Here is a 26,879-nt window from a genome sequence, read left to right as displayed (position 1 = left end):
GAAACTAGCAGACCTAAAAATGCCCAGAGTCCCTTTTGGCTGTTAATCCAGGGTCAATCCAGGTGTGTGTGAGGGGGGAGTGCCTGCTCTCTGGAAATGCCCCAGACGATTGGAACCCATTGGCTACTTTTATACACAAAGAGAAGAAGTGGGTGAGGAGAGCCACATTCTCTAGCCCATTTCACCAGAGGGGCACTTCTTTGACCCAGGACAGGGTTAGTTAGGGTGTTCTATATTAAGGAAAACCTCATCCTCCACCGAGCCTTCCAAAAGGTCTCTTGCAGACCTTCCTTAATGCCACATGGGAAAAGGTCTGACACTGTCAGCTGAAGCCCTGGGTTTTGAGGGGGCACCACAGAGCAGTACATGGTGGCAGCCCCCAATTGCCAGGATTGTTCCTTGCCTCTGGTCCGCCTCATGTGGACATGGTTTGCATGGAAGCCTGAAATTTGGGACCCTCAGGGTTTCAAAGAAAGTGTGGCTGTCATGTGCAGAGCCAGAGAGAGATCTGATAATGTGCAGGAGGACTTATGAAAAGCTCCAGCATCCCCAAAGGGCAAAGGCGACACTCCTCAGGTGTGTTCCTCTCTCTGGACTGACCAACGCTTGCACACACTGTTCCTTGCAAAATTTTGGACTGCCTTCTGTTTCAAAAGCCCTGAAAATGTCAGGGATGAAATAAAGTGTACAAACAGGGCACCCTAATTTGCATGCTTCTCTACCGTGGCTTTTAAAGTTTAATTTAATTTACAGTGCAGGAACTGGGCGGGGTCTTGGCACAGAATACAAAACAGGCCTATGCGTGCAGCCAGATCATGTTTTAGTTTGCTTGGCAAAGGTTCCTCTGTGGGGGATTGTTCAGTTTGTTGAGGATGTGAACCAACTGACCTCCAGCCAAACAGCCCGAGTCTGTGTCAGCTCAAGGTCAGGCGGGAAGAGCCAACTCCTTCACTTACTGCATAGTGGCAAGATTTTAGTCCCCTTCCTCTCCAACAGGTGCTCAGGGCCTGCAGACTGCCAGGGCTTCCCTCCTGCCTCTTTCCTGCATGCAGCAGCAGTCCAATGTCCACCCAGGTATCAGTGGCAGCCACATGTCTTGACCACCATGTTGCGGTGTTTCTTGAGGATGACGTTGTTGTTGCTGTCATAATAGAGGACGGAGGTGGCGCTGAGCTTGGTGGGTGCGCAGCAGGCCTTGGGGACTGTTTCAGGCTTCATCAGGTGAACCTAAAAATGGAGTTAAAGGGAGATGCAGTCATTGGAGCTCTCCTCCATCGGAAATTGTCCGGCTTGGTTGGAGCGTTGAGTAACCAGCCCCCGAGGTCCAAAGGCTGAATGTGCAGCCTCCCCCCACTCTAGCATCTTGATTTGGAGAAGGAAAAAACTTCAAAGCAGCACTTGTTTATACGGAGAAAAGGCATCAATTTCCATGAGTAGGTTATTTGTCCGTGCTGGCAAAAATATTTATTCAAAACCGTTTGGCAGCTTGAGTTGCAGTTTATGTTGGAGCCTCTCTCAAGGCACCATCGCTGGAAGGCAACTATCGAGGGGCTGGAAGTCAGATTGCAGCGGCTGTTGCTTCCACTGCACATCTACTTTTATCCCATTGAATTCCAGCTGAAGGGGAGTGGAGGATTATCACGATGCCTTTCGAGGGATCAGGATGCACCTGGAACTGCCTCCCCACCCCAATGAAGTGAACAAGAAGCTCTTGCAACAGAGGGAAGAACCGATTGGAGAGCACCTGCTTTGCAGGGAAAGATGGCCTCACGCTCAGTTGCCTGTCTAAAGGCTCAATGTATGAGGTCTCTGGGGTTGCACTGGATCCAGAGAGCAAGTGAACTCATTTCAGCTAGAAAACGATCTTTGTGCATGGGAAATAGCTTTTGTAGCTGGGGTGAGAGAGATACAGCATCACAAGCTTGCTCCCTCTGCCTCTCCTGACTTGTCCCCTGCCCATGCAAACACTAGGGCAATTGTTTTGAAACCCAGTCAGTTGGAGCCAGAGCCCTACTGGCTGGGGCTGATGGAAGTTGTAGTCCAAAGATACACCACCAGGTGCATTTCCACCAGGCAGCAGAACTCCCTGAGGGCTGCAAGAAGGAAGGCCACCATGGAGTCTATGCTTCAGCTTCACTAAGGGCCAAACTATACGTCAGATGTGTGGTTGTATTTTATAGATCTCTTTGTAATTTAAAAAAAATAGGAGCCAGGAAAAGGAAATACGTCATCAGGATTGGGGTTGAAGGGAGCATTAAGGATTTGGGTGAGGGGCGTTAATTCTTTCCCTTGCACCAGAGCCCTGACAAAAGTCATCTCACCTTCCTGTTCTCGACCACAGGAGGGAAGATGCTGCAAGTGAAAGGCTGGGACCTGGAGCACCTGCCACACACGAGGGACATGCCAGATCATTAAAGCACAACCAAGTCTCCCAATGTCATTGTGACATCAGATGATTTGTCAAGTGGGAAACCCTTCTCATTCATCAAACCTGGCCCGCAAGCTGTAGGAGAGAGAACTGCCCAGCCCAATCCAGTCCTCTACACTACCAAGTGTACTAAAGGCATCAGTGAAAGCTACTGACCTAGGGGCAATAGCGGAACAAGGGTGCACCCCATTTCTTCAACTCCGATCAGAAAGTCACAGGAAGCTGCTCAAAGTCCATCTAGCTCAGTACTGTCAACTGGCAGGAAATCTCCAGGATTTCAAACGGAAGTCTTATCCCAGCCCTACCTGGAGATGCCATCGGGGATTGAACCTGCTCTGCTCCTGAGCTATGGGCTTTCCCAACACCTACAGACAATCCCATCTAGCTTGCCTCTCTTGTTCCAAGGTGCCCTCTGCCATGTGGAGACACTGACCAGAGACTGAAGGATGGCATGATTTGTGGCATTCATGCAGGAGTCCAAAGGGAAAGCGCAGTCCCCTGCGCAGTAGAAGGCAGAGTAGCCCCGTGGGGCAATCACCCAGTCCTGGAAGAACAAAGCAAAATAACTTAGGAGAAGGTGTGGCTAAAAAAGCTTACCTACAGCAAAGGCATTTAAAGAACTCTCTGACTTTAGCAGTTTTCCTAAAATTAGGTTTCAATCTTAGGGTGCAGTTGGTTGCTGCATTTGAGTTTCTGCTTGAAGTCCCCAAAATATCAGCAGCTGACTCCACAGCAGCTCCAAGCAGGGCTTTCAGTGTGACTGCTCCTCTTGGGTGGAACAGCATCTCCACTGAGATACAACAGGCACCTGCTATCTGCACCCTCCAGAATCAGTGGAAGACATTTATATTTTGAAAGGCTTTTTCAACTGGGTAAAAACATCTCTGCCTCAGGAGTCTTTTGGTATTGCTTTGAAACCATTTCAGTTGTTTTTATGGTGTGTTTGCAAATGGCCTTGAGACTCACATGAAAGGTGAAGTATAAAACAATAAAATGATAATGATAAGGTCGTCAGGGAGAGAGATCAGACACCACTGAATTCCCATCCCCATCACCACAGAAATGTCTGTGACCCTGGCTCTTCAGACGCCAGCCCTCCAATGTTGGCGAGGTTTGTGTTGGGGGCAGTGTGGGGTATGTTGGAGGAGGAATCTGAAGGATCCAAGCTTTCCTAGCCCCCAAATCTGCACCAGCCTTTCACCTTAATTTCCCCCTCTTTTTTTTGTTCCCAGTGGAAGGGAAATTAGGGGTTGTTTTTTTTAAAAAAAATCTACCCTGAAAGGGATGGAGGAGCTCATTTCTACCCTGCTGGCATGAGACCACGGGGAAGGGCACTAGCAGAGCAGTGAAACTACTGCCAGCTTCACCGTTGGCCTGTACTAGCTCTAGGACTGCACTGGTAGTCTTTTTTTTCTTTTTAAGAGATCTACATGAGTCCCCAAAACTTCTGATATCTAAGCCACACATTTTCTTTGTAAGCTGCTGATCAGAATGAGACACAGACAGAGATCGGTACTCTGCCACAACAATGTGGGTTAGGGGTGGTTTCCTGCATGGGGGTGTGGGTGTGCTTGGGTGCACACAAACTGGGCTTATGGGAACAGTGATTCACTTTTCTGGGCTGCCACCTTGGGAATCCCTGAGAAAATATGCTCTATATAAACCTGCCATGACTTTGAAAGAAATGGGTTCAGAAAGACGGAAAAGATTGGAAAGGAGAAGAGGAAGGTGATGCTAAGATATTTAACTTTTCTGGGGGAAATGACTTATGTAAAGAAGAACATTTTAAAAATAGTTACCATCCATTTAAGCTCTTGAAAGTCGACATACATCTCGTGCCTTCTGCACACCTGCCGCCCTTCAGAAATGTGGACATCATCTGGGGGGGAAAGACCAAGAATGTCCATCAAAAGGCAGGTGGTTCTCTTATCATTCACTGAATGGGCAATAAGCCAAAGGGAAATCTGCACCATGGAAGGGCAGTGGTGGGCAACCTCTGCCCCCCAGCGGGCCATTTGAACAACACTGTGCCTACTTGCCCTTTGCCCAATGATGTTGGGTCTAGGGCAGGCGAAGATGGGGCTGCATCCAAAGGAGTTTACAGGCACTGCTGAGCAGCTGATGGACTCAGCTACCTGCCAAGCCCCGGCAGCCAGTTGATGAGCCTGGTAAGCCTCGGAGCCACAATAGATGGGAAAGAAGAGGAAATATGTCTCCAGCATCTTTTTCAACATTACTACCATTATTAAAGCAACTGTTGGTGGGGTGGATTGGTAAAGTAGACCAGGACCAGGAACTCTACTCTCACATCATCACCCTGATGATCAAAACTGTCGCCGCTACAGGTAACACAAGGGATGCCTGCAGGTTCCCCTCCACCAGCCGCTAATAGTGGTTGGGGGGGGATCTGAATTAGGGGTGTGGCCTGAGGGGCACAGCTGATGCCAAGGGGACTTGGCCATTCTCTGTGTTGGTGCCCACCTTGAGGCTGTTCAGAAAGGGCTATTAGCCATGATCTCTGTGCTCTGCCTCCACAGCTGGAGACAACAATGCTTCTGAATATAGTTGCTGGAATCTGCCGGAGGGGAGAGGGCTCTTGTGCTCGGGTCCTGCTTAGGGGTTTCCCACTGGGTCATCTGGTTGGCCACTATGAGAACAGGATGCTGGATGAAAGGAGCCATTGGCCTGATCCAGCAGAGGTCTGCTTATGTTTTTATGCTTCGAGCCAATTGCTTTTCTCCTTGGCACTTGGTTGCATCGGGATCTTTCTTGTGGTTTTTATCATTCGTTTTAACTTGGCGTGGTTTATATTTCACTAGCCAGTGCTGGGCAGTGCCTTTATTAGGACCAACCCAAAAGCCACAACAGAATTCTCCAGATCTCTTCCTAGGTGCTACAGAAAGTTCTGTGTGTCACAGGGGATGGAATAAAAAAATCAGCCTGGAAAGCCCTGAACTTTGCATCTAGACTCATTCCAAAGATGGAGGCCGGGCACAGACTGAATTGGTCTCTGCCAAGTGCTAGCGGGCATCAATTTACAACCTAGGATTCTGGGGTGAAGCAGCAATGGCTGATTCCCCATTTCTTAAGACCCAAGTCCACAATAAGCTTCCAGGTGGAAGCATCCTAGGTCCCTTGTTGCTAGCAGCCTGCCAGTCACCTCTCAGCACTGAAGGGCCTGCTGGAGGCCTGGTGCAGTAGCCTGCTTCTGAGTCCATGCTGGGGCTGCAGCTGAAGAAGACATGTGCCTGAGTGACAGAACAAATGACCCTCTGTGGCCCAGCCTGAGGGCAAAGTCCGACTGTCCTTCACTAAGCCGATTCCCTAGCTGCTTCTCCAGCCCTTCTGCTCCTTACCAAACGCTCCTGGGAGCCTGTTTGAGTGCGGGAAGCTGTGGCTCTTCTTGTGCTGCCTCTTCCTCAGGTGCTTGGCTGCACGCGGGACTCTGACTTGGTTTTGGCTTGCCCGGAAAAATGTCACCACAAAGGGCTGCTTGGAGCGCGGTCCGCGGCGACCCAAGAGACCAGCTGATCCAGGATCAACACTCTGTCCTGCAGAATCCAAAAAACAAACCCTTTCCACTATGTTAATACTGCTGTACATCAGATTAATAGGTGGGGGTGTTAATCTGTTTAGGGGTCATTGCCCAGAGCACCCCACTAGGGAGGACAAGAATCCTGAAGAGGGAGAAAGGGAGAACAGGCACACAGAGACTCTGGTGCTTTCCTTGGCTGTTAGCAAATGGCATTTGCAAGTTTTCAATGACTAGATGGAAATCGGATTATAGTCATAACGTGCTTTACCTTCCTTGAAAAGTTAGCTTCCATTTTTTGAGGCCTTTCCAACTTTGATATGTATCAGACTACACATTTAATCTTATTTGCCTGTTGAAATTTGTATTCTGCCTTTCCACCAAAGGGTGCTCAAGGCTTTCCAAATGTCTCATGTAAGTAGTGTTTCTTTTCTTTTCATATAACGGGGGCTATATGAGATCTAAATGGAACCCCAGCCAGTAATCTGCCTACTGCCTTTTGGATATATGGATACTTTTGTAAACCTATTTGTTATTTTTTATGCTATGGAGCAATACAATTTTTTAATATAAATAAATAAGCCATATGTGAACAGAAGGTGGTTCCATATGCAATACCACCTTATCAAGTTTGCTCCTCTTGTTCTCTACAGCCAACATAACAACAACTCTTACCACAAAATGGGTTTCCTAAAAACTGCAAAAAAATAAATAATCAAAAATCCCATTAGCCTTACCGTCCTCTGTCTCCACATAGAGCCTCAAGCCCAAGTTGTATTTGCGGTGTAACAGCCAGTGATTACTTGCAGCTGCGACGTCGAACACCAGCCAGCCCTCTGTCCCAGCCAGGATATCCTGGAGGTCCAAGAGAAGCAGGTCTGAGTCCCTGGAGTAGCAGAAAGCAAGTATGAGCACAACTGCTCGGAGTAAAAAATGCTTGACTTTTTTTAAATGAAAAACAACACTGTGATACAAGGCAGCCTTCCCCAACTTAGTGCCCCCCTGGAAGACTTGGGGTACAACTCCCAGCATCATCTGAATGTGTTATCTGGGGGCTGATGGAATCTGGAGGGCACTAGGTTGGCGAAAGCTACTATCGAGCTTCCCCAAGATTTTACAGTGTTTTGACAAGGAAATTTTCTTTGCAGCAGTTACTTCTTATTTTCTGCATCTGTTCACTTAATATTTGTATGCATGGTGCACTTGTAGTATGGGTGCATTTCTATTTCACAGGGGATTCTCCCTACCTAGTAAACCTTTTTGCATTCCAAGTCTGGCATCTGTATGTGTAAATTTTAAAATAATTGGAATGACCTGAGAATACTGGGCAGGGCTGTAGCTTAGTGGTCAAGCATCTGCTTTACATGCAGTGGGTCCCAGGCTCAATCTCTGGCATCTCCCGGCAGGGGTGGAAATGTCACCTTTCTGAAAACCTGCCAGTCAGTGTAGACATTACTGAGAGATGGACCAATGATCTGACTTGGTGTAAATGAACTTCCTATTCTGTAAAAATGACTATATTTTGAGGGAGGAATGTAGCTCAGTGGTAGAATATCTACATTGCATGCAGAGGTTCCCAGGTTCAATTCCCAGCAACTCCTGGAAAGTCACTGAGCTAGATGGACCAATGATCTGGCACTGAGTAAGGCAGCTGTCTATGTTTCTAACCCATAGGGAATGTCTCCTTTATGACTCCCACTTGAACGTTGTTACCTGCAGTCAAATGTGGTGTAGGAGTTCTTCCTGTGGGATACTACCTCTAAGTGCAGCCGAGGGGGACTTGGGCCCTGTGCGTCTAGTTAGGCTCCCCAGGCCTTCTCATTTAGCCCACAAGGCCATTTGGGGCAATCAACATGTGACATCATCCTATGCCAATCCCAGCTACTGTGGCAATTTTGGGGCAATTTTTTTTGCAAAGCCAGACTTTCTACAACTTTCCACATATGCTGCCATGCAAGGCATGGCTTGAGAACTGCTTCCCAACTTGACTAAGGCATAAAATTGCTGAACTGCTCTCTTCTTATCCAGGAAGCAAGAGGAAGCTTCTGCCTCTAAGGATGCTGCTATGAGCCTGAAATGCTATTCACCTTCAGCTTGCAGCATCCAGAAACTGCTTTCCTGCTCCTCCTTCCATCTCCCAGCTCCTCAGATCTTCACTTTGCTGTATCTGATGGGAGTCTGCAATTGGATATGTGGTTTTCTCCCCAACTTTTTTCTACTGCATTAATTTCCAATATGTTCTGTGAGGCTCATGATGAAACTTTTGCAAGTATGGTTGAATGGAATTGGTGTTTGGGAGGATGTTTGTTCTTTGATTTGGCTTGGCTTTTTAAAAAATGCCTTACCCACAAATACCTTACACAACCTGGTACTCAGCAAATGTTTTGGCTGGGTTTTAATTCAGCCCTTGGGCTACAAGCAGTTCCCTACTCCTGCTCCAATGGGACTGTAATGTCGAACAGTGTTATTAGTCCCCATGGTTTGACAGTTGTGTGTTCTGGGTCAGAAGTTGGTTAGCTCTTACTGTACCTGTTAGAATGTTCTTGGACAATCTCATATATGCTGACATGAAGGGTTTTGTTGACATGCCAACTGAAGCTTTGCATCTTGTAAATTCGGAATTCAGCCGCTGTTACAGACTCCCCTGTTGGGATCTGTGTCAAGTCAAACCTGAATTCCTTCCAATAAGGCTTCTGGTGGAAGATGTCCCAATCTAGTTCAACTGGAAAGAATTGGGACATGATTACACACACACCCCACATGGATTATTGTTATTGTTTACTGAATTAAGTCGCTTTAACTTGCCCGGTGCAACCCAAAGTGACTTACAACTGAGGACAGACAAAAAAAACCACGTAAATACATTAAAACGAAGAGCAAAAAGAAATACATTAAAAATATCCCACCCACTTCTAAAAGGCCACAGATAACTAAAGGATAAAGGCTTGGTTATAAAGGAAGGTTTTTGCATGATGCCTAAAGATATATGATGGCACCAAGCAAGCCACCATAGTTATCACAGTGTTGTATACTTTTAAAGACAAACCAATGCAATGATCATTTAAAAGACCAGAATGCTAAACACCAGTAAAATCTTAATAAAATAGCTAAATAAAATATCAGTTAACTAAAAAAAAAAATGGAGGTGATTTATTTTATTAATTTTCACTACACAGTTTGATGCTGTCCTTTTGCTATGCTTGGAATGCACTTTAGCCTTCACTCCACATTACTCAAATCTTATTTATTTACTACACTTCTATTTCACCTTCCCCCGAAGGAACTGAAGTTGGTTGTTCCCCTCCCCACTTTATCCTCACAACAGCCCTGTGAGGGTGAGAGACTGTGACTGGCCCAAGGTCACCCAGTGGGCTTCACAGGTAAGTAGGGCTTTCCACTTCCATCTGCCAGGTCCTAGCCCAACACTCTAACCACTACACAGCACCGGCTCTATTTACTGAGTTTAAAATACATTCAAGTTTAGCACACACCCAATCTGCCAGGAGAAAATGCCTTCTGAAAACTTTGTTGACTGAGGGTTGAGGGGTGGCAAAGGCAATGGATCTGAGTCAATCTATGTAACATAAAACACATGTCCTCCTCCTAAGCATCATGAAGTTAGGGGTCACATTTTTCACAGGGAATTTCCCCTCCTGACTAATCAATATGTCTCACAGTTCTTCCATGGCTTAGAAGCACAGTCCTCATATGGTAAAAGACAGATAGATACAGCTGGAGAGATACAGCGTTAAAATAATAAAGTAAAATAATGGCAGAATCTCCTTTGGTTGCAAGCTCTTAATCTATAACACACGCTATAGGAGTAACAGAATAAAACTGGCCCTGGACGAAGCCAGGATTTTTGTTAGGGGGGCAGTCCTTTTGGGGGGGGCAGAACCTCAGTTAGCTATGTATTTTTATTGGTTTTCATTGATTTAGGGGGGCAGCTGCCCCCTGCCCCTCCCCTTGGCTATGCCCATGAAACTGGCACTCAAGACCTGGCAAGGGGAACAAGGGATGTACAAGAACAAATGCCACTGACCCTCTTTATTTTCAAAGAAAACCTCTGAAAGCCGTCTCTCAGGCCACACTAGTAAGATCCACCAGTACCTTTCTTGATTTCAGCTCACAGCAGCTCAGCGGTCAGGAGAATTAGGAGAGAACTGCACTCTCTAGCATTCCATAGGGCATCCTTCGCCAACCTGATGCTCCCCAGATAAACATCTGGAGAGCAGCAGGTTGGGGGAGGCACTCTAGCACCCTGGAATTTAGTGGTTGTTAAGTAGCAGTGCCGAGGCCTGGCGGTTAGCTGGGAGAAAACAGCTGCTTTCCTCCCCCCTTTTTGGTGTGTGAAAAGGGCTGGACTGTCTGTGACGTGCCAGGAGAGGTTAGGGTGGGCTGCGGTTTCCAAAGGAATACTTCCCTTCCCAATTAAGGGAACCGAGGCAGAGAGAACTTGATGGGGGTTGGACTGCTTGTGTTTGTTTTTATTTCCAAGTCTGACAAACAGCTTCAAGTTTAGGAGCTGTCTGCTTAAGCCAGCCACACACACACACAAACTTTATCCTTTCCTTGTTTTGCCATTTTTCTAGTCATCTCAGCTACACTGACAGAAACCTCTCAAACTGGGAAGCAGGTCTGGCACCTGAGCAAAGCGTTTGCCGCCTTCTGCTGGCATCCAAAAGGTGTCCTTGGCACCAACCAGAGGACCCAACAGGAAGCCCCAAAGCACAACCTGAATGCGACAGCCCTCTCCCCTCCTGTGGCATTCAGAAGCATTGCTACCTTTGACTGCTGATGTGGAGCATAGCTATTGATAGGCCTCTCCTCTGTGACTTTGTCCACTGCCTCCTGTGGGAGTAAGTTCAACAGTTTAACCATGTGCTGCATGAAGAAGTCCTTTCTTTTATCTTCCAACATTCAGATTCATTGGATGGCCACAAGTTCTAGAGTTTTGGGAGTGGGAGAAGAACTTCTCTCCACCCACTTTCTCCATGCCCAAGCATTCCCAGCTACTCCTCTTGAGTTGTCCTCCTGGTGGGGATGTGGGCCTGGTTGGGCTGGCCTAGTCATCTTCCGCTCCCATGTCATACATGGGGCAGTGCTGGGAAAGGCCCCTGGCCAAGTGAGCAGGCAGAGAGGCAGCCAGCACAGGCCATACTCTCCAGCTGGCCCCATGTACGTGAACGCGTTGCTGCTTTGTTCCCACGGCACATGTGGGTGTTGCCTCTGCAGCATTTGTCTGGCCGAGCAATGTGATGAGCAGGGAGCAGGAAGATGTTGGAGGACAGGGTTCACCTGTGCATGTGCCACACTGCTTACCTGGCAACCCCTAAGCTAGCCATATGAGATAGAGGTCTCTGCCTTACAGCTAGTGTTGAAATAAGATTCAGCTGCTAGTCCAAGGGGTGAAGTGGAGGAGGCATCTTGTCTGCCTCAGGCAGCAAAACATATTGGGCTGGCCGTATTTTTAGGCACTTGGCAACTACATTTTTAGTTCTCCTGGCTTTTAATCTCTGATCATTTAACATCTCTGCTCTGATTGTTTTCCGTGCTGCCCTTTCCTCTTGGGAACATCGTTTTAATGTCATTTTGCTGCCTTTTTGTAACCTACTATAAATTGCCCTGGGACTTTTTAATTGAAGGGTGGCATTAAAGCAAGCAAACGCAGTGATAGTTGGATGGATTCAATTTTATATTCGTTCAGGGGGTGAGGAGACAACAGTCTCAAAAGCTTTGTGTGCTCCCAGACTACCACCCCTGCATCTAAGAATGTGACCATATTATAAAGCACAGGAGCATGTAAAAACCACTGTTTTTGCACTCATGGGCAATTTCTAAAAACAGAAGTTCGGGGGGTCAAGCCAGAATAGAAGGTTAGATACCTTTACCCCATGGGTGTGTGTGTGTGTGTGTGTGTGTGTGTGTGTGTGTAGCTCATGATGATTATTAAAAGGAAAGGCAACCTTCATGTGCTCAGATGCACTCTTTACTTTAATCTGCCCTTTATTTTCAGGCTGAGACCTGCCTCCTGCACATTCCAAAAAATGCTGTTACGCCACTAATGGTGCCTGCAGGCCAGGCACCCAGAGAACATTTCTCACCTTGGGGATTGTAAATGAAGTTCATTAGTACTTTGCAAACACTGAAAGCAAACCTAAACCAAACCCACATGTTCTTTCCCATCTGTTTACAGGATTATGGGAGTTTAATAGAGACGTTATTTAGCTTTGAGGCACTCTGCAATGAAAGGGGAGGGGAACCCCTTTTCCTAGAAATGCTTCTTCCTAACCAACTGCCAGGGCAGGATGGAGGGTTGGGAGGGGAAGAACTTAGACAATAACTTCTCTGGGATCTATTACTTAAAGCAATCATGTGCTTGTTTTTAAAAGCAAAGGGTTAAGAGCATACATCTTCACATCCCAATGCACTTTGACCCACTAAAACTGGTTAGGCAAATATTTTTATCTTTTAATGTACATCCAAGCACTATTCTCCTCCTACTTTATTTCATTGATTTATCTGATGTGGAACTAGTAATAATAATAATAAAAATAAAATTTATTTATACCCCGCCCTCCCCGGCCGGAGCTGGGCTCAGGGTGGCTAACATCAGTAAAATTAGAGTAATAAACCTAATTGGGGGGGGGGACCCAATTTAAAATACAGGTTAAAATGCAATCTAAAATGCAGCCTCATTTTAAAAGTAGCCCATAAATCAAAACCATAAGGGGAGGGAAACATAAGGGTCAGACTGAGTCCAAACCAAAGGCCAGGCGGAACAGCTCTGTCTTGCAGGCCCTATGGAAAGATGTCAAGTCCCGCAGGGCCCTAGTCTCTTGTGACAGAGCATTTCACCAAGTCGGGGCCAGTACTGAAAAGGCCCTGGTCCTAGCTGAGACCAATCTAACCACCTTGCAATATGGGACCTCCAAAATGTTGTCATTTGTGGACCTTAAGGTCCTCCACGGGCCATACCAGGAGAGGCAGTCCCGTAGGTACATGGGTCCTAGTGGACTTTGGCTGTCTGTTGTTGGAGAGTTTAAGCTGTGTCTCCATCTATATCCCATCTATGCCTTTGTAAATAACCACAAATATTACAAAACACCGTAAGCCTCCAGTGGCTGCTTTCCTCAAGGAAACCAAGCCTGGGGGAGGGCCATACCCCATAAGCTTCTCATGGCTGGAAGGTGAAAGAGAAGAACAAACAAACAAACAAACAAACAAACGTGTGTGCGTGCGCATGCGTGCACGTACACACTCTCTTTCTCTCTCTCTCAGGACTGCCTTTCAGGGATTCTTGATGATGACCATTATTCATCTACACTGGGGGATAATCGCTTGCTGCTGCTCTGAAACACTCTGGGCGTCTCCATGCAGGCTTAATTTGCAAATGGGCCATTGTTATGTCCCAAACAGAACCTTGGCCACAGGTTTTTAAAAACTCTTTGACTTTTCCATGGAAAGGGGATATCTGGATTATGGGCTGACATTTTGATGCCAACAATGCCATGAGGGTGCTGCAAAAAGATGGCATGCACGAGGCACCCATCCCACAATAAACACCCATCTGGAAGTAGCCATCAAAAGTCACCAACCTAAGACACTGAATGCTTTGAAAGACAACCAAGGAACATTGGGAGGGAGAACAGAGCCTACACTGACACCTGCAGCTGAAGGTTAATTCATCTGGTGACCAAGGACATCACACCTATCCCTGCCTTTACAAATGGAAATTTTGAGACCCATGTAGGCATCCTTTGCATTGGACACTGATGATTTATGCTTATGATGATATTGGAGCAGCTACATGCAAACCCACTTCCAATGCTGTTTGTACCTCCATATGTTTTGAGGTGGATAGATGGCTTTTAAAATGCAGTAAAATGGGTATGACTTATAGTTTTCTGATAAGGTAACTCTGAACCCATTCCAGCATGGCAGAGAGGCCCTTGTGTGGTACTACTGAGGCACAGGAGAGGCAGGTCCATGCTCTGGCAGCACCAAGACACTGATGCTGTGTACTCTACAGACACGGCACCAATTCCTAGCTTCTAGCCACTGCTATCTTTCTCTAAATCATTTGCTAATAAAACCATGTTAGATGGAAAGTCCTAGGACTGTGTCCTTTAATAATGAAATCAAAATAGTTTGAGGCTACAGAAAACACAGCTTGATGTTATTTGGCATGTTAATTGCTTTTGTGTTTGGTTCATATTTTCCACTCTCTTTGTTAACTCTGATCATCATGTCAGGCTGGATGTTTACATAAGGGGAGTGAGCGACGAAGGGCCCTTCTCCCAAACAGAATGCTGAGATTTTAATTATGCATCTCTGTCTTTTAAAAGTCATTCCTTCCAGCTACTGGGCTCACCACAAACTCCTCATTTTGTTTTTAAAGAAAATAAAGGCGACTCTGGCAGGATGCCCGACCCTGGGCGGATGCGGACACAGAGCTCTTCCTGGCCAGAGGTCTGGGCCTGGCAAGGAGGGATGGGCAACTCTGCTGTCACTGAAGGAGAGGAGGAGGAGGAGGCAGAACTCACCACAGGCAAAGGAAGCAGCCAAAACATTTTGGGAGTGCTGAGGGTGTTTCATGAGAACATAAGAAGAGCCCGCAGCTGGATCAGGCCAATGGCCCATCTAGACTGGCATTCTGTTCTCGCAATAGTCAACCAGATGCCTATGGGGAAACCTGCAAGCAGGATTTGAGCACAGTAGCCCTCTCCCCTCCTGTGTTGCTCAAGCACAAACACATTTTACTGTCCTGTTGTGAGATTGGGGGTGGGGAGTGGGAGCATCCACAGGCTTTCATCATGGTTCAAGTTTGAGCCTGGGCACAGCTGGGCTCTCATGTGCTGGGCTACCACACTGCTCCCTAGGTGGGGCTGCCTTTGAAGAATGTTCAGAAACTGCAGCTGGCACAGAGCAAAAAGAAAAAAGGTTAGCCGTGTTGGTCCAGACAAAAAATTAAGATCTATATTAGGACTACACCTAGTTTCAAGTTCCCCAGAGCTCTTCATTAGGCTGGATGCTAAAGAAATCAAATTCTTTTGTTACCATCAGCTAAGATGTTCTCCCCCACTTGCTTTGTTTACTATCTGGCCTGATGTTGAGCTCTGAACAATTCAAAAGATTGCCTACTCTTTCTGTGATATTTTGGTTGGCCTAATAACGTGGGTGGTTTTTTTTAATGCCTGATGCAGAATGGAGCTCTTGGGATGCTGACAGGAGCTTGTTACTCAGAGTATGTGACTCCTTTGTCATCTAAATCGGCTCTCAGTATGGTTCCAAGCCCACTCTAACAGCTGGCTGTCATCTTTAAAGTCCTATACCTGGTACCCTACAGATGGTCCAGGCAGCACCCACCAGGCCCAACCAGCACAACTGTAGAATGCTGAGGCTGATGGGAGTTGTTCAGATTTTTTCCAATGAATCCGGGGACACTTTTCAACTTCCTACTAAATAGATGGATTTTGTCAGGGGACTGATTTGTAAATCCGGGGACTGTCCCTGGGAAACGGGGACATCTGGTAACCTTAAGTTGTAGTCCAAAATACCTTGAGGGCACCAGGCTGGGGAAGGCTGCCCCATATAGATTGATTTCAGGGTATCTAAAGGACTACCTGCTCCTCCCCAATGATGGCCCACCTCTTAAGAGATCCCAGGGTGGCTTTGCTCTGTGCCCCACCATTGTCTGCAGTGCAACTGGGGAATGAGGGTGGGGAGCAGACAGGCACTGATTTCTCAGTGGAAACTCCCCCTCTCAGCAGCTCTATTTAAGTGTGCTTTTAATATCATCTCATATTTGTGCCCCACTGTATCTCCAAGGGCAGCAGCCTTATTTTGTCCTCACAACAACCCTGTGAGGAGCCTGGCCCAAAACCAGGGCTTCATGGCTAAGGGTAGATTTGAACTAAAAGCTTCTCCACAACAGCTTCAGCTCCTGACCAAGTATTAATTTTGAAAGCTAATTGTATTTCAGCTCATATATAGGTTTGAGAGGTGCAAACTAGGTAGTTTCTCATTAAAACGCAAACAAAACTCCATTCCTTCCAGCACCTTTTCCATTTCTGCAGATAATTCCAGTATATTTATTTTCTACATCTTCCAGCATGCCCCATTAAAAAATCTCTGCAGGTCTGCATACAGGATGCCTTTTACACCCCTGCCAGTTTCAAGGTATTTTTAGCTTCAGCCGTGTGTGTGTGTGTGTGTGTGTGTGTGTGTGTGTGTGTGTCAGTGTCATTTTATTCTATAAATTACACCTCCACTGTAATTATACTAGTCCCTGCTGCCTCAGAGTGGTCCATGTGCCTTTTTTGGACACTAAATTAAAAGGAAATTCTGGCACACCGAACCACATAAAGAATCTGAAGTCTTAAAATATATTTGAATGAGATGCTGAAAGAACTCTATCTATCAGAATCCATGCCAAAAAAATAAGCCGAATGCAAGACTTTGTCTGGAAGGGAGAGTGTGGAACACTTCAGCCCCCCAGCCTTATATAAGCTGCTTACACACCCAGACTTTCATGGGCACAAACCATCTCTCTCACTCTCCCCCTGCGACCTAACAGGCACTTTGAGGTACATACACCAAGATGTATCTGGCCCCCCATGATGAACTGCCCATCTTCCCAAGAGCAGACATAGAAAAGAAGAGGCTTCTTGACCTGAACTTCTCTTCCTGTAAAGGGCCCTTCTAGCTTTCCAATATTCAGGGTCAACCCTATCATAAGGCAGAATGGGGCAGTCGCCTCAGGTGACAGATGCTGAAGTGTGGAAAGTGGATGGACTTGCTCTGCGCCTCCTCAGTTGAAGACAGTGGAGGATGTGGTGCCCCACACCACTACCCCCAGGGTTAAGGATCCCATTGCCAGTGGTAGCAGGTGAGGAGGCACCATCTTGCCCCTCGCCCATGAACAGCAAAATGCCTTTGGCCAGTGGCCCTAGGGATATTCATGACACAGGTTAAGCAAGTTTTCTATCATTCCACAGCTCAGTTTATTTCCTGCATGGTTTCTTCTCTGCTAGACGTCCATAGCAGCGCTGGGACGCCCCAAGCACTAGACCACTGAATACCATTCCTTTGGCTTCCAACCTCTTACCACACATTTCCCACATGCTTTCCAGCTCACCCTTATTAATCTAAACAAACAAAAAAACAAGCATCAAAAATTCCATACGTGGTATAGGAAAAAACCCAGACAGCTGAACGCGCCTCCTTAGCTCAGGGAATGCCAACGTGGTGCCCTCCAGATGTTCTTGGCAACCCAGCTTCCCTCATCTCTGACCACTGGCCAAGCTGGCCAGGGCTGATGGGTGTTGAGAGTCCAACAAGGTCTGGATGACACCCCAGTGGCTGCCCCTGACTTCCCATCCTCCCTCGTTCCTTATGCTGGTCTCCAGAAATTTAAAAATCTTCTTGGCTTCCTTCGAGGCCTGGATCCCAAGGAATTTAGGAGTTGCCAGTATTGGCATTTGAAAGAAAAGCTGCCTGTGTGCCATTATGTGGAGAATATGGGCAGAGTTTTCTCTCTTGTGGGTAGGGAGAATCTTTTCCCACTTAATCAGTGCAACCATAATCCTCTCCTATCTGCACTGAGGTTTGTTTTGCTGCCTTATGTGCAAAAACAAGAGGCCAGACCAAATCCAGCTGAAGCGCAGCTGAAGACCACCAGCCAGCAATTACACTGTCTCTGAGAGGCAACCACGTTGCCTGCCAGCTTGCCAAACACCCACTATACTCTCCCAGGAGACCCTTCAGCTGCCTCCCTTCTAAAGTGGGTATGAGAGATGTCACTCTAGCCAGCCTCAGGCTTCGCAAGAACCAGGAGCAGAAACGGCACCTGCTGTAGACATCGGGCCTGGCTTCCCACCCCAACTGGCAGCTGCCTGCCTGGGAGCCTCTGAGGTGGAGCCCTCTTAACTTTAAAGGATGAGGCAGCAGGTGGGTTTAATCCAAAAGCTGCACTAGTTTGTTCTGGGCTGTTCACTGTTTATTTCAAATATAGTCTGGTACCACTCCTTGCCATTGCAACAGTCAGAAAATGGGGGGGGGGGGAGGAAGGAGCAGCCTGCCACAAGGGAGTCTTGGCAGTGGCAGGGGGTGGGGTGGAAACAACAGAGGGACCCTCAGTTGGCCTCTTAAAGGGGAAAATAATGCAAAATTCACAACCACAAGACGTGGTGGTGGATACTTGTGGCCTCAAAAGCAGAAGCACTGGCTTGCCACACTATGAAGTAATATGCAGGACCATCTAAAGGGGGAGGCTGCAATAAACCAGAGTCCAAAATGACCCAAATGCACCACAAATTCATAAACTGGAAGACTACAAAAGCTGCATGGGGTCTCCATGGTGTGAGGCAGTCTGCCTCCAGATGCCAGGATAAAGAACTAGGGAGGCCATCACTTGGGAGCTTCCTCCCTGTCCCTGCTGAGTGAACAAAATGCCAGCCCTCTGTGGAATGTGAACCTTAAAATTGCATGCCGAAGTCAAGACCTCCCTCAAAGGCTTAATTGTTCAAGGGTTCCAACTACTGAGCGGGGAGATGAGGCGGATAAGAAGCACTGCAGTTCAGGGGCAGAGCAAAAGTCCCCAGGTTCCACTGGAGTTGGAGAGAGGTTTAACCTGGGCCTCCATCTCAAAGCGAGGCTCCAATCCAGCAGCTTGTTAAGCTTTTAGCATTGGATAACTTTCACAAGTTGTTTCTTTGTACATCAGGCCAAAATGTTTCAACATGTTGAAGCAGGTAAACAACTATCCCCATTCAGCTATGGGGCAAAAGTGTTTGAATGGGCTTAATATCAGCAGCACTACTGCATGAAAGCTAGACTCCCCCCTCAATAGTTAGTGCATGTGCACAGAAAAAGGCCAGGAAAGCATCTGTTAAATGTGAAAAACATTCAGATTATGTCTCATTCTTTTTTTCTACGTACTTTATTTGTGTGTTGTAGTTTTTCATTTTTATTATGGCTGGTGCCTCAGAAGTGGCCTGGGTCCCTCTGGACCTCTGAGAAGGCCTGTCTCCAGGTAGGGCTGGGGAAACCTCATTCCTGAAAGCCGTGAGAGTCATTGCCAGGCAGTGTAGAGAATACTGTGCTCAATGGACCATTGGTCTGACATGGTCTAAGGCAACTTCCTGTATTCCTACAACTAGGGGGGTGGAGGCAGAGGTCGTTTTAGGATAGGACAACTGGTATGAACACACTGGGTGCCAATGGCACCCCAACAAGATGTAGAACGAAGCGTGAGCCCCCCCCCCGAATTTTAGCACTGCACAGGGTGCTGCTGAAATCTGAGAGCCCAAAGTCTACCACTGGTGGGGGGAAGCTGTAGAATAGCTTGGCAGGACTTTGGACCCTGCAAGGAGGAAGGGTTCAGCCAGTAGTACAAATAGGTGAACTTGGACTTAATGGCTTTAACTGACCCTGCATGTTATTTCAGTTGAAAATCACACTGTTAACACACCCACCCACCACAGAACAATTGCTTCTACCTTCCTGGTACATCAAAGCAAAAAGAAAAACAACAAGAAGAAAAATTTGTCAGGCCCGATTTTTTTTTAAAAAAAGAAAAACTCTTGAGTATGTGCAGATTTGCATTGTAAAGTCATAGAATCATAGAGTTGGAATAGACCACAAGGGCCATCGAGTCCAACCCCCTGCCAAGCAGGAAACATGTCATTTAAATCATAGCACCACAATGGCTAGAGGAATTAATTAGAGCTTGCTTCAAAAAAGTAGAGTGGCCTGGTGCTAAAGACATTTACTTGGGAATAAGCATCATTTTGTTGTAGGAAAGGATACTGTATTTTAAAGAACAAAAAAACCCCAAACCCAAAAAAAACCAAGCACCTGTAACTGCGTACATGCCTAACTGCCCCACCCCACACACTACAGTGAGCAGCACCTGTGCAGGAATGCCCAAACTAGCCCAGGTGCTGATGCCAGGACTGCGTGCCTCTGCTCCTTTCCTGTGCTGCTCTCTGGGAAACAGATATATTTCTGATATTATATTAAATATATAATATAGAACATTAACAGGGCTTTTTTCGAGCCAGAACTTACTGGAACTCAGTTCTGACACCTCTCAGGTGGGCACCATTGCCTTTATAAGAGAACAAGAGAGGCGTTCATGGTGAGTTTCAGCACCTCTTTTTCTAGAGAAAGAGCACTAAACATTAATATCCATTTAGATAGATTGATATTAAATTCCTGGAAGTTGGGGAAATAGCCACAGTTTTTAGGCAGTCTCACTGGCCTTTTAAGAGTCTGCTGCTGTTTTCAAATTACAACTCTGCTGAACTATGGAGGCAACAGCACTGCTTTGACAGAAGGAAGATTACTGGCAGCTACAGCTCCACCCACAATGGCAGCAGAAGCAACCGCTGATTATCCAATTGCAAAATTCAGTCACGAGGAAGCAGATGCAAACTCCCACACTTTTCTGGATGGAGGGGGTGCTTGTGCAGGTGAAATTCCCAAGATTGGGCCCAAAGACTTTATTGGCAAGACTGCCAAGAGCCCAGGCAAGGCCCATGCAGCAGGCCCAGCTCCATCATTCCTAGGACATAAGCAAGCCATTAAACTGGGTGGCTCCCCCAAGCTTTCTGCGTTGCCCAAAAATAGTCACCATGGACAGCGAGCAACTCCCAGAAGACAACCTCAGTTTCCTCTTGGCATTTGGTCCAAAGCTCTTGCGGTTGAGGCTGGGAGCGCGATGCAGCTGCCCTTTCCGCTGGAAATCAGGGCGGCTAGCGAGAATCCTAAATTTAAAACGTCCTCAGAATTTCTCTGGTGCAAGAGGCCTCCCATATGCTTCCTTGTTGGGAGGCTACCAAAGATGAACTCGCCCTGCACTGAACAGGCGTGGACAGGCTGGCATCTTTTATTTGTACCATACAGAAAAGGCAGTATGAAAGATAGAGAAATTCATTAAAACGGGTAATGTCTGATGTCGGCATATTTTTTTTCCTTTGAATCTGCTCAACAAAAAAACCCTGAGCCTATTTAAGTGGTGTTGTGTAACAATGGAAATGATGTGTAGTATAGAATTATTAAGATTTTTGTTCTGAAACGCCGTCAGCACCACAAGATATACAATGCCTTTCACCAAACAAAAGAAAGGGCAAGTTTTGTGTCTATGAAAGAACTCCAAAATGTATCTGTGTCTTTCTCCTTCCTTCTTCAATCCTTTTCTCTATGGCCCCTTCCCTTCCAAGAATTCTGGAATGTTTAAAAACCAGGAAAAAATTATGCCAAACAAAATGAGGCTGAAGTTGGTTCTATTTCCTAGTTACTTAAGTTTATGCCAACATATTTTGCTAGTCCGTGATCAGAATTTGCTCCCCCGCCCCCCGCAACATTCAATGGTGAGCATAGCTGGTTTGTAAGCCATGAAGAGATAAAACCCACTAATTATGGTTATCAAGAAAATTAACCCACATTTCCAGAGCACGTAGAGTGTGAAATTGCGGTGTGTTAAAACCTTTGGGCAGGGCCTGTTGGGAAGCAACCAACTGGTTCCCGAAGCACTCCAAACCCTAAAAACCAGCAAGTGATATATGGCCAGGGAACCAATCTCATTAATGGTCTCGGGTAAGAGGGTGGTTTTATTCCCTTCCCAAACACTGGAAGCTGCCTTATACCAAGTCAGGCATATTGCCTACACTGACTGGCAGCAGCTCTCAAGAGTTTAAGAAAGGCGACATTCCCAACCCTACCTGGATGCCATTGGGGACTGAACCTGGGACCTTTTGCATGATGAAAGTGCAATGCTGCTGTTATTGCTGGAGCTACAGCCCTCTGCGCACTCTGCCCAGATGAACAAGCCACTGTGTTGATAGCCAAAGGAACACCAGTTGGTGGGAAGACTTGAACCTGTGTTGTCTCAGAAACTGCTACAAACCTGCATCACCTCACAAACTTGGCAAAAGGGTAGATGTGGCTTCCTTTTTGCTAAATGATGAATAGTAGAGTTTGAGGGGTTTGGGTTGTTTTTTAAAAAAATGCAATTCATCTTACACGACAAATTCCAGTCATCCAGGGTCTCCCAAAGGTACTTTTCACAGGAAGCTGTGGAGATCTTGAAGTGGTGGGTTAACAAAGTGAGACTTAATCTGGAGAAGACAGAGGTGACAAACTGGTGATTGGGAGTACAACCTGTTCTGGATGGGGCTGTGCTTTTGAAGACGAAATCCACAGCTAGGTTGGAGTCTGCACCTGGATATATCCAGGTAGTGGCTGAGGCTCTGAACGCTCCAGGTGCACCAGTGGACTATACAGTAGATGGACTATTTCCATGGGGAAATGCACAGCAAGTTTCCAAGTCAGGGGTTGGCAACATGGTCATGTTTGCTAGCAGTGGCAGCTAGTGCCCACTGCAACTGGTAAAGTGGAAGACAGGGAGGTCAACAGCAGGTGGTGCCAGAGCCAACAGCAGGCAGAATCAAGTGACTCTACTTTTGTCCCCTTCTTTCGCCCTTCCTTAGTTGTGCAAGAGCAACACTGAGACATGGCAGGCAGTGCCACAAACCTGGAGAGGTTGCAAGTGTGAAGGTAGGCAGGTGGAGGCTGGCTGAGGAAAAACTGAGCTTGGTGGGGCAGATGGGAGCGGGACTCCTCTTCTAAGCCATTTATGCAGATTTCCCTCTGGAGGCCTAAGCTGGTGCCTCTTGTGCATTCTGCTCACAAAGCAAGCTCCTTTGTGCATTTGGGCTAACTCCTCCATACAATAGTCTTTATGAGCGCAAGAGCCCCTCTAAAATAGACCTCTCACTTCTGGGAGCTTGCACCACCTCCCTCCCATTAAAACAGGGGTAGACAACTTTGTGCCCTCCATCTTGCTGGACTACAACTCCCATCAGCCCTAGCCAGCTTGGCAACTGGCCAGAAATGATGGGTGTTGTAGTCCAAAAACATTTTAAAGGGCACATTGTCTTCCTTCCCCTCCTTTTTCTTGCCAGAACCCACAGAAAGGCACATCAATGTTTCCCCATCAACCTTTCCCACAGTTACAAATGTCACCTGCCTCTTATGTGGATTCTTCCCACACACTTCAAAGCTAATTAGGATATGTGCTTTAATTAGCTTCCTAGTATTGCTTGGGGGATTTGGCACCAGCTACAGGGCGGGATTCCCGCTGTGGGGTGCAGTGAGAAGGAAGAGAAGTACCCCCCACTTCCCGTATCTGGAATGCTAATATGTATCCCCCACTTCCAGTATCTGGAATGCTAATATGTAACCCCCACTTCCCGTATCTGGAATGCTAATATATGCAAATGCAAGACCAGAGCTGGATCAGAGCCTGTGTTCTGCCACCCAAGGCGGGCCTTTTAATCATTACCCTATTTTTCTCACTGCTTGGCAAGAGCAGGGGCAGAATAGGCAAAGCCAGACCAGGATTGTGCCACTTTAACCAATACTATGGGCAGCATTCACATGTAATGCTGAATGGTTTAAATAGGGCGGTAATGCAAGCTGGCATTTTAATAATAACCACCTCGTGTGGATGCTGCAAAAAGCTTTAATGAGCAGGGATCCCCCATCCCAGAATAAAGGGCCATCTGGAAGCACCCACAGATTTCCCCCAGGATTGACTGTGCTGCTGGACAATGAATGTGGGGAGGATTGTGTCTCACATAAACTAGTAATGGGACAGGGTTGGGAGGGAAAGAAGCCATTCAAGGCTGCTTCCTTCAGGCCAACTTAGACATTTCAATCTGATTGCATCTATTTCATACCGGTTCTTGAATTGTTACCTACCGCGTACCCTCAGGAGAGGGCCAGCTCGAAATTGAAGTATCACATGAGGGATGCAGGTTAAGGAACAGCCGCTTCATATACTGCTCACACAACCAAGTTTCAGTAAGTCAGCAGTTCAGAGGCACAAGAACTGGCTCAACAGGATTCCAGTGCCTCTTTGCTTGCCACCTGGAATGGGACTCCTTGGAATCTTTGCTCCAAGTGTCACAAGGCTGCGAGCCTGGCCCAGCCAGAGGGGAAGCCCCACCTTGGCTCTCAATGCTTGATCCACCCCACTTTCCTCCCTCTTGCCCTCGAGTGCTGATGGAGCAGTGACCCCCATCAAGAGGGATGCTTGGCAGTAGGTGGCAAAGAAGCCCTTGAGTCCCCTGCTCTCCATCCAACACATTCTGGCTTGGCCACATTGCTCTTCCTAGTTGTGATAAAAGGCAGTTGTGCTACATTTCACCATGAGAATCCCCCACCCAAGCTCCACCAGTCACTCACTGCTAAAAATCACCACCTGCAAGTTACAGAGGGGCAACATGTGCATGAGGGCAGGTCAGGGCACAATCAGCACAGTTAAGTCATCAAGCTTATCAGGATGCTGGTCCTGATGTGGCTGCATGCTTCAACATCCCCATAAAAAAACAGAATGAAAAAACAACAGCAAAAAGCACCAGGCTAGTCTATACACATGGAGTTGGAGAGAGAGAATCATTTGAATGTACTGTACTAAGATGTAGCACAGGGTGACCACAGGACCCCTTTGGCTCCTGGATGGATTGCACAGTGGTCCTTTTAGGACCGTCTGTTTGCCCCCCCCCACCCCTGGGCTGCAAACAGCCAAATAACATTATACCCGAAGATGGATTGTGAATCTGGACTAGTCCTATAATCCTCAAAGTACAGACAAGTTGGAATTCTGCCACCCAGACTGATATGCCTCCCCAAAATAAAGCCAAAGCAATGATATGCCATCAAGTGGTAGGGAAGTTTCTGAAGACTTCAGCTTGTAAAAAAATGCATGCAGTCTCTCTATCTCTGCCCCCCGTGCTTGAAATTCTGATGATCATAGGAGCCAACTCCCAGGGACTATGGGGTCTTCACCCCCCCAATAAAATATTTGAGGGGGCTGGGACACCCCCTTCAAAGTTGATGGGTATTGCCATTCAAAGGGTGTGAATACACCACATCATGTGATTATGTTGGGGGGCTTACCTGTCTCCCCCAATATTTTGTTCAAGTTGGCAAACTCTGCCTGTGGGGGGCTCCTTTCATTTACTGTATTATTCCAACTTGGGACAGCAAGGGTGTTGTTGTTGTTAATGATCACATTTCTGCCCTGCTCTTCTTGCCAATGGAGTGTGACGGGTGCGTTTTCCCCCTCCCCCAATTTTTTCTGCAAGATTTGTTGGAAGTAGGTGACTCCTGCTGACCCCACATTTGCAAGGTAGGACCTGAATCATGTGAAGGGTGGGGAGGTTTGCTTCCTTTCTTTGGTGCTTTCCCTCACCCGAGTGCTCAGTGAGTAGCTTAAGTTTCCTCTAGGACCCCCTGAAAACACCTTGCTGCTCTGTCTGCTTTCTCTTCTCAGGGTGAGATTTGTTGCCGCTGTCAGTCTCCCTCCCGCCCCACGCAGGTCTGGTGGAGAGACTGCTGGGTGGACTGCCTTACTTGGGGTGAAGGGCTTTCCCACCCCATGGATCCGTCCCTTTCAGCAGATGGCTTCCTCCCCAAAGTCGGTCTGGGAATGAAGTGTCAAGACATTTTGTGGGGCTCCACCATGCCACCAAGATTGCAATCCTGTGGACATTCCCAAAAGGTGCAAATTTACTTCATTCTCAGTTTGCCGCTTGCACAGCCTAAAATCTGCAGACCTTGAATTCCACCTGGCCCTTTGCACACCCTAGACGAGGCCAAGCATGGGTAGACTTTTTTGACTAGAACACGAAGGTAACTCAGCTGGATCCAGGAGAAATATAATAGTTCAGTTCCCTGCCTCCACCTCCACCTCAGTACAGTGGTATCTCAGGTTACATACGCTTCAGGTTACACACTCTGCTAACCCAGAAATAGTGCTTCAGGTTAAGAACTTTGCGTCAGGATAAGAACAGAAATCGGGCTCCAGCGGCGCTGCAGCAGCAGGAGGCCCTATTAGCTAAAGTGGTGCTTCAAGTTAAGAACGGACCTCCGGAACGAATTAAGTACTTAACCCGAGGTACCACTGTATTGTAATTCAGAAAATGGGCTACCTCTGCCCAGGAATGCAGAAGCACCCAAGAAGAGCCAGTCGTCCTGATACACACAAAACCTTATTTCTCCACGCCAGTAGCCGAATTTAGGGGTTTTGTTATTATTACTGGTCCGCACGGCGGTCCCCGGCTGCAGACCCACCCCGGCCTCGCCCACCGCTCGGCTCTCAGCCCCTGGCGTCGGAGGGCGGCCGCTCTCCCATGCCAGGTTCCTCGAGAGCAGCGCCGTCGGAGCGCTCCCTTGCTCACTCACCCAGGTTGACGAAGCTCATGACGGTGTCGGCGCCGTCGGCGGCCCGGCTCCGCGGGGGACTCCTCGCCCAGCTCGGTGTCCAGGGGCTGCCCTCGTCGTCCCCGTCGTCGTCGCCGTCCTGGCTTGCCATCGCGCGGTACAGGTCGAGCATGAAGAGCGGCGCGGCCGAGGGCGGCTGCCGTTGCTGCTGCTGCCGGGCGGCGGCTTTGGTGCCCGTCGGGGCGGGTCGCGTCCGGGGCCGGGGTCTGCCCGGCAGGCCCAGCAGGGCCAGGATCTCGCGCTGCATCTCGCGCCGCTCTCGCCCGCTGAGCCGGCGCTGCTGGGGCGGCTGCTGCTGCTGCGGGCAGGAGGCGGCGGCGCGGCTCGACGCCCGGCGGGCCCAGGGCTCTCCCGCCAGCAGCAGCAACAGCAGCATGGGGAAGAGCAAGGGGATCGGGGCCGGCGGGAGCCGCATCCTGGCGCCCAGCTCGGCGGTGGTAGCAGCTGCCCGGCCAGGGCGCAGGCGGATCCGGCGCGCCGCGGCCGTCGGGGCGGCCCTTTAAGCGGCTTGAGGCGGGAAGCACGTGCTGCTCCTCGTCGGACGGGCTGGGCGGCCGCTCGCTTGCTCCGGCCCTGCCCTCCGCCGAGCGACGGTGAGGGGCCCTGAGCGCGTGCAGAGTGCCT

The 26,879-nt window shown here is 47.9% G+C and overlaps 1 protein-coding gene across 1 annotated transcript; it reads right to left on the bottom strand.

The window, feature by feature from the left end:
* Positions 1 to 803: 803 nt before the first annotated feature.
* On the bottom strand, positions 804 to 26,879 carry LOC310710647 (bone morphogenetic protein 8B-like). The gene is made up of 7 exons (XM_083511639.1): positions 26,217 to 26,879; positions 8,490 to 8,682; positions 6,698 to 6,846; positions 5,785 to 5,979; positions 4,228 to 4,307; positions 2,862 to 2,972; positions 804 to 1,227 (listed from the first exon to the last, which is right to left on the bottom strand). Exons 1-7 carry the CDS (start codon positions 26,668 to 26,670, stop codon positions 1,078 to 1,080), a joined length of 1,332 nt encoding a protein of 443 aa, XP_083367765.1. The 5' UTR covers positions 26,671 to 26,879; the 3' UTR covers positions 804 to 1,077.

The sequence above is a fragment of the Podarcis liolepis genome (genome assembly GCF_965112155.1).
Source record: "Podarcis liolepis genome assembly, chromosome: 7".
Taxonomy (NCBI): Eukaryota; Metazoa; Chordata; class Lepidosauria; order Squamata; family Lacertidae; genus Podarcis; species Podarcis liolepis.
The sequence above is the reverse complement of the archived record's forward strand: the minus strand, read 5'-3'. Positions and strand labels throughout refer to the sequence as shown.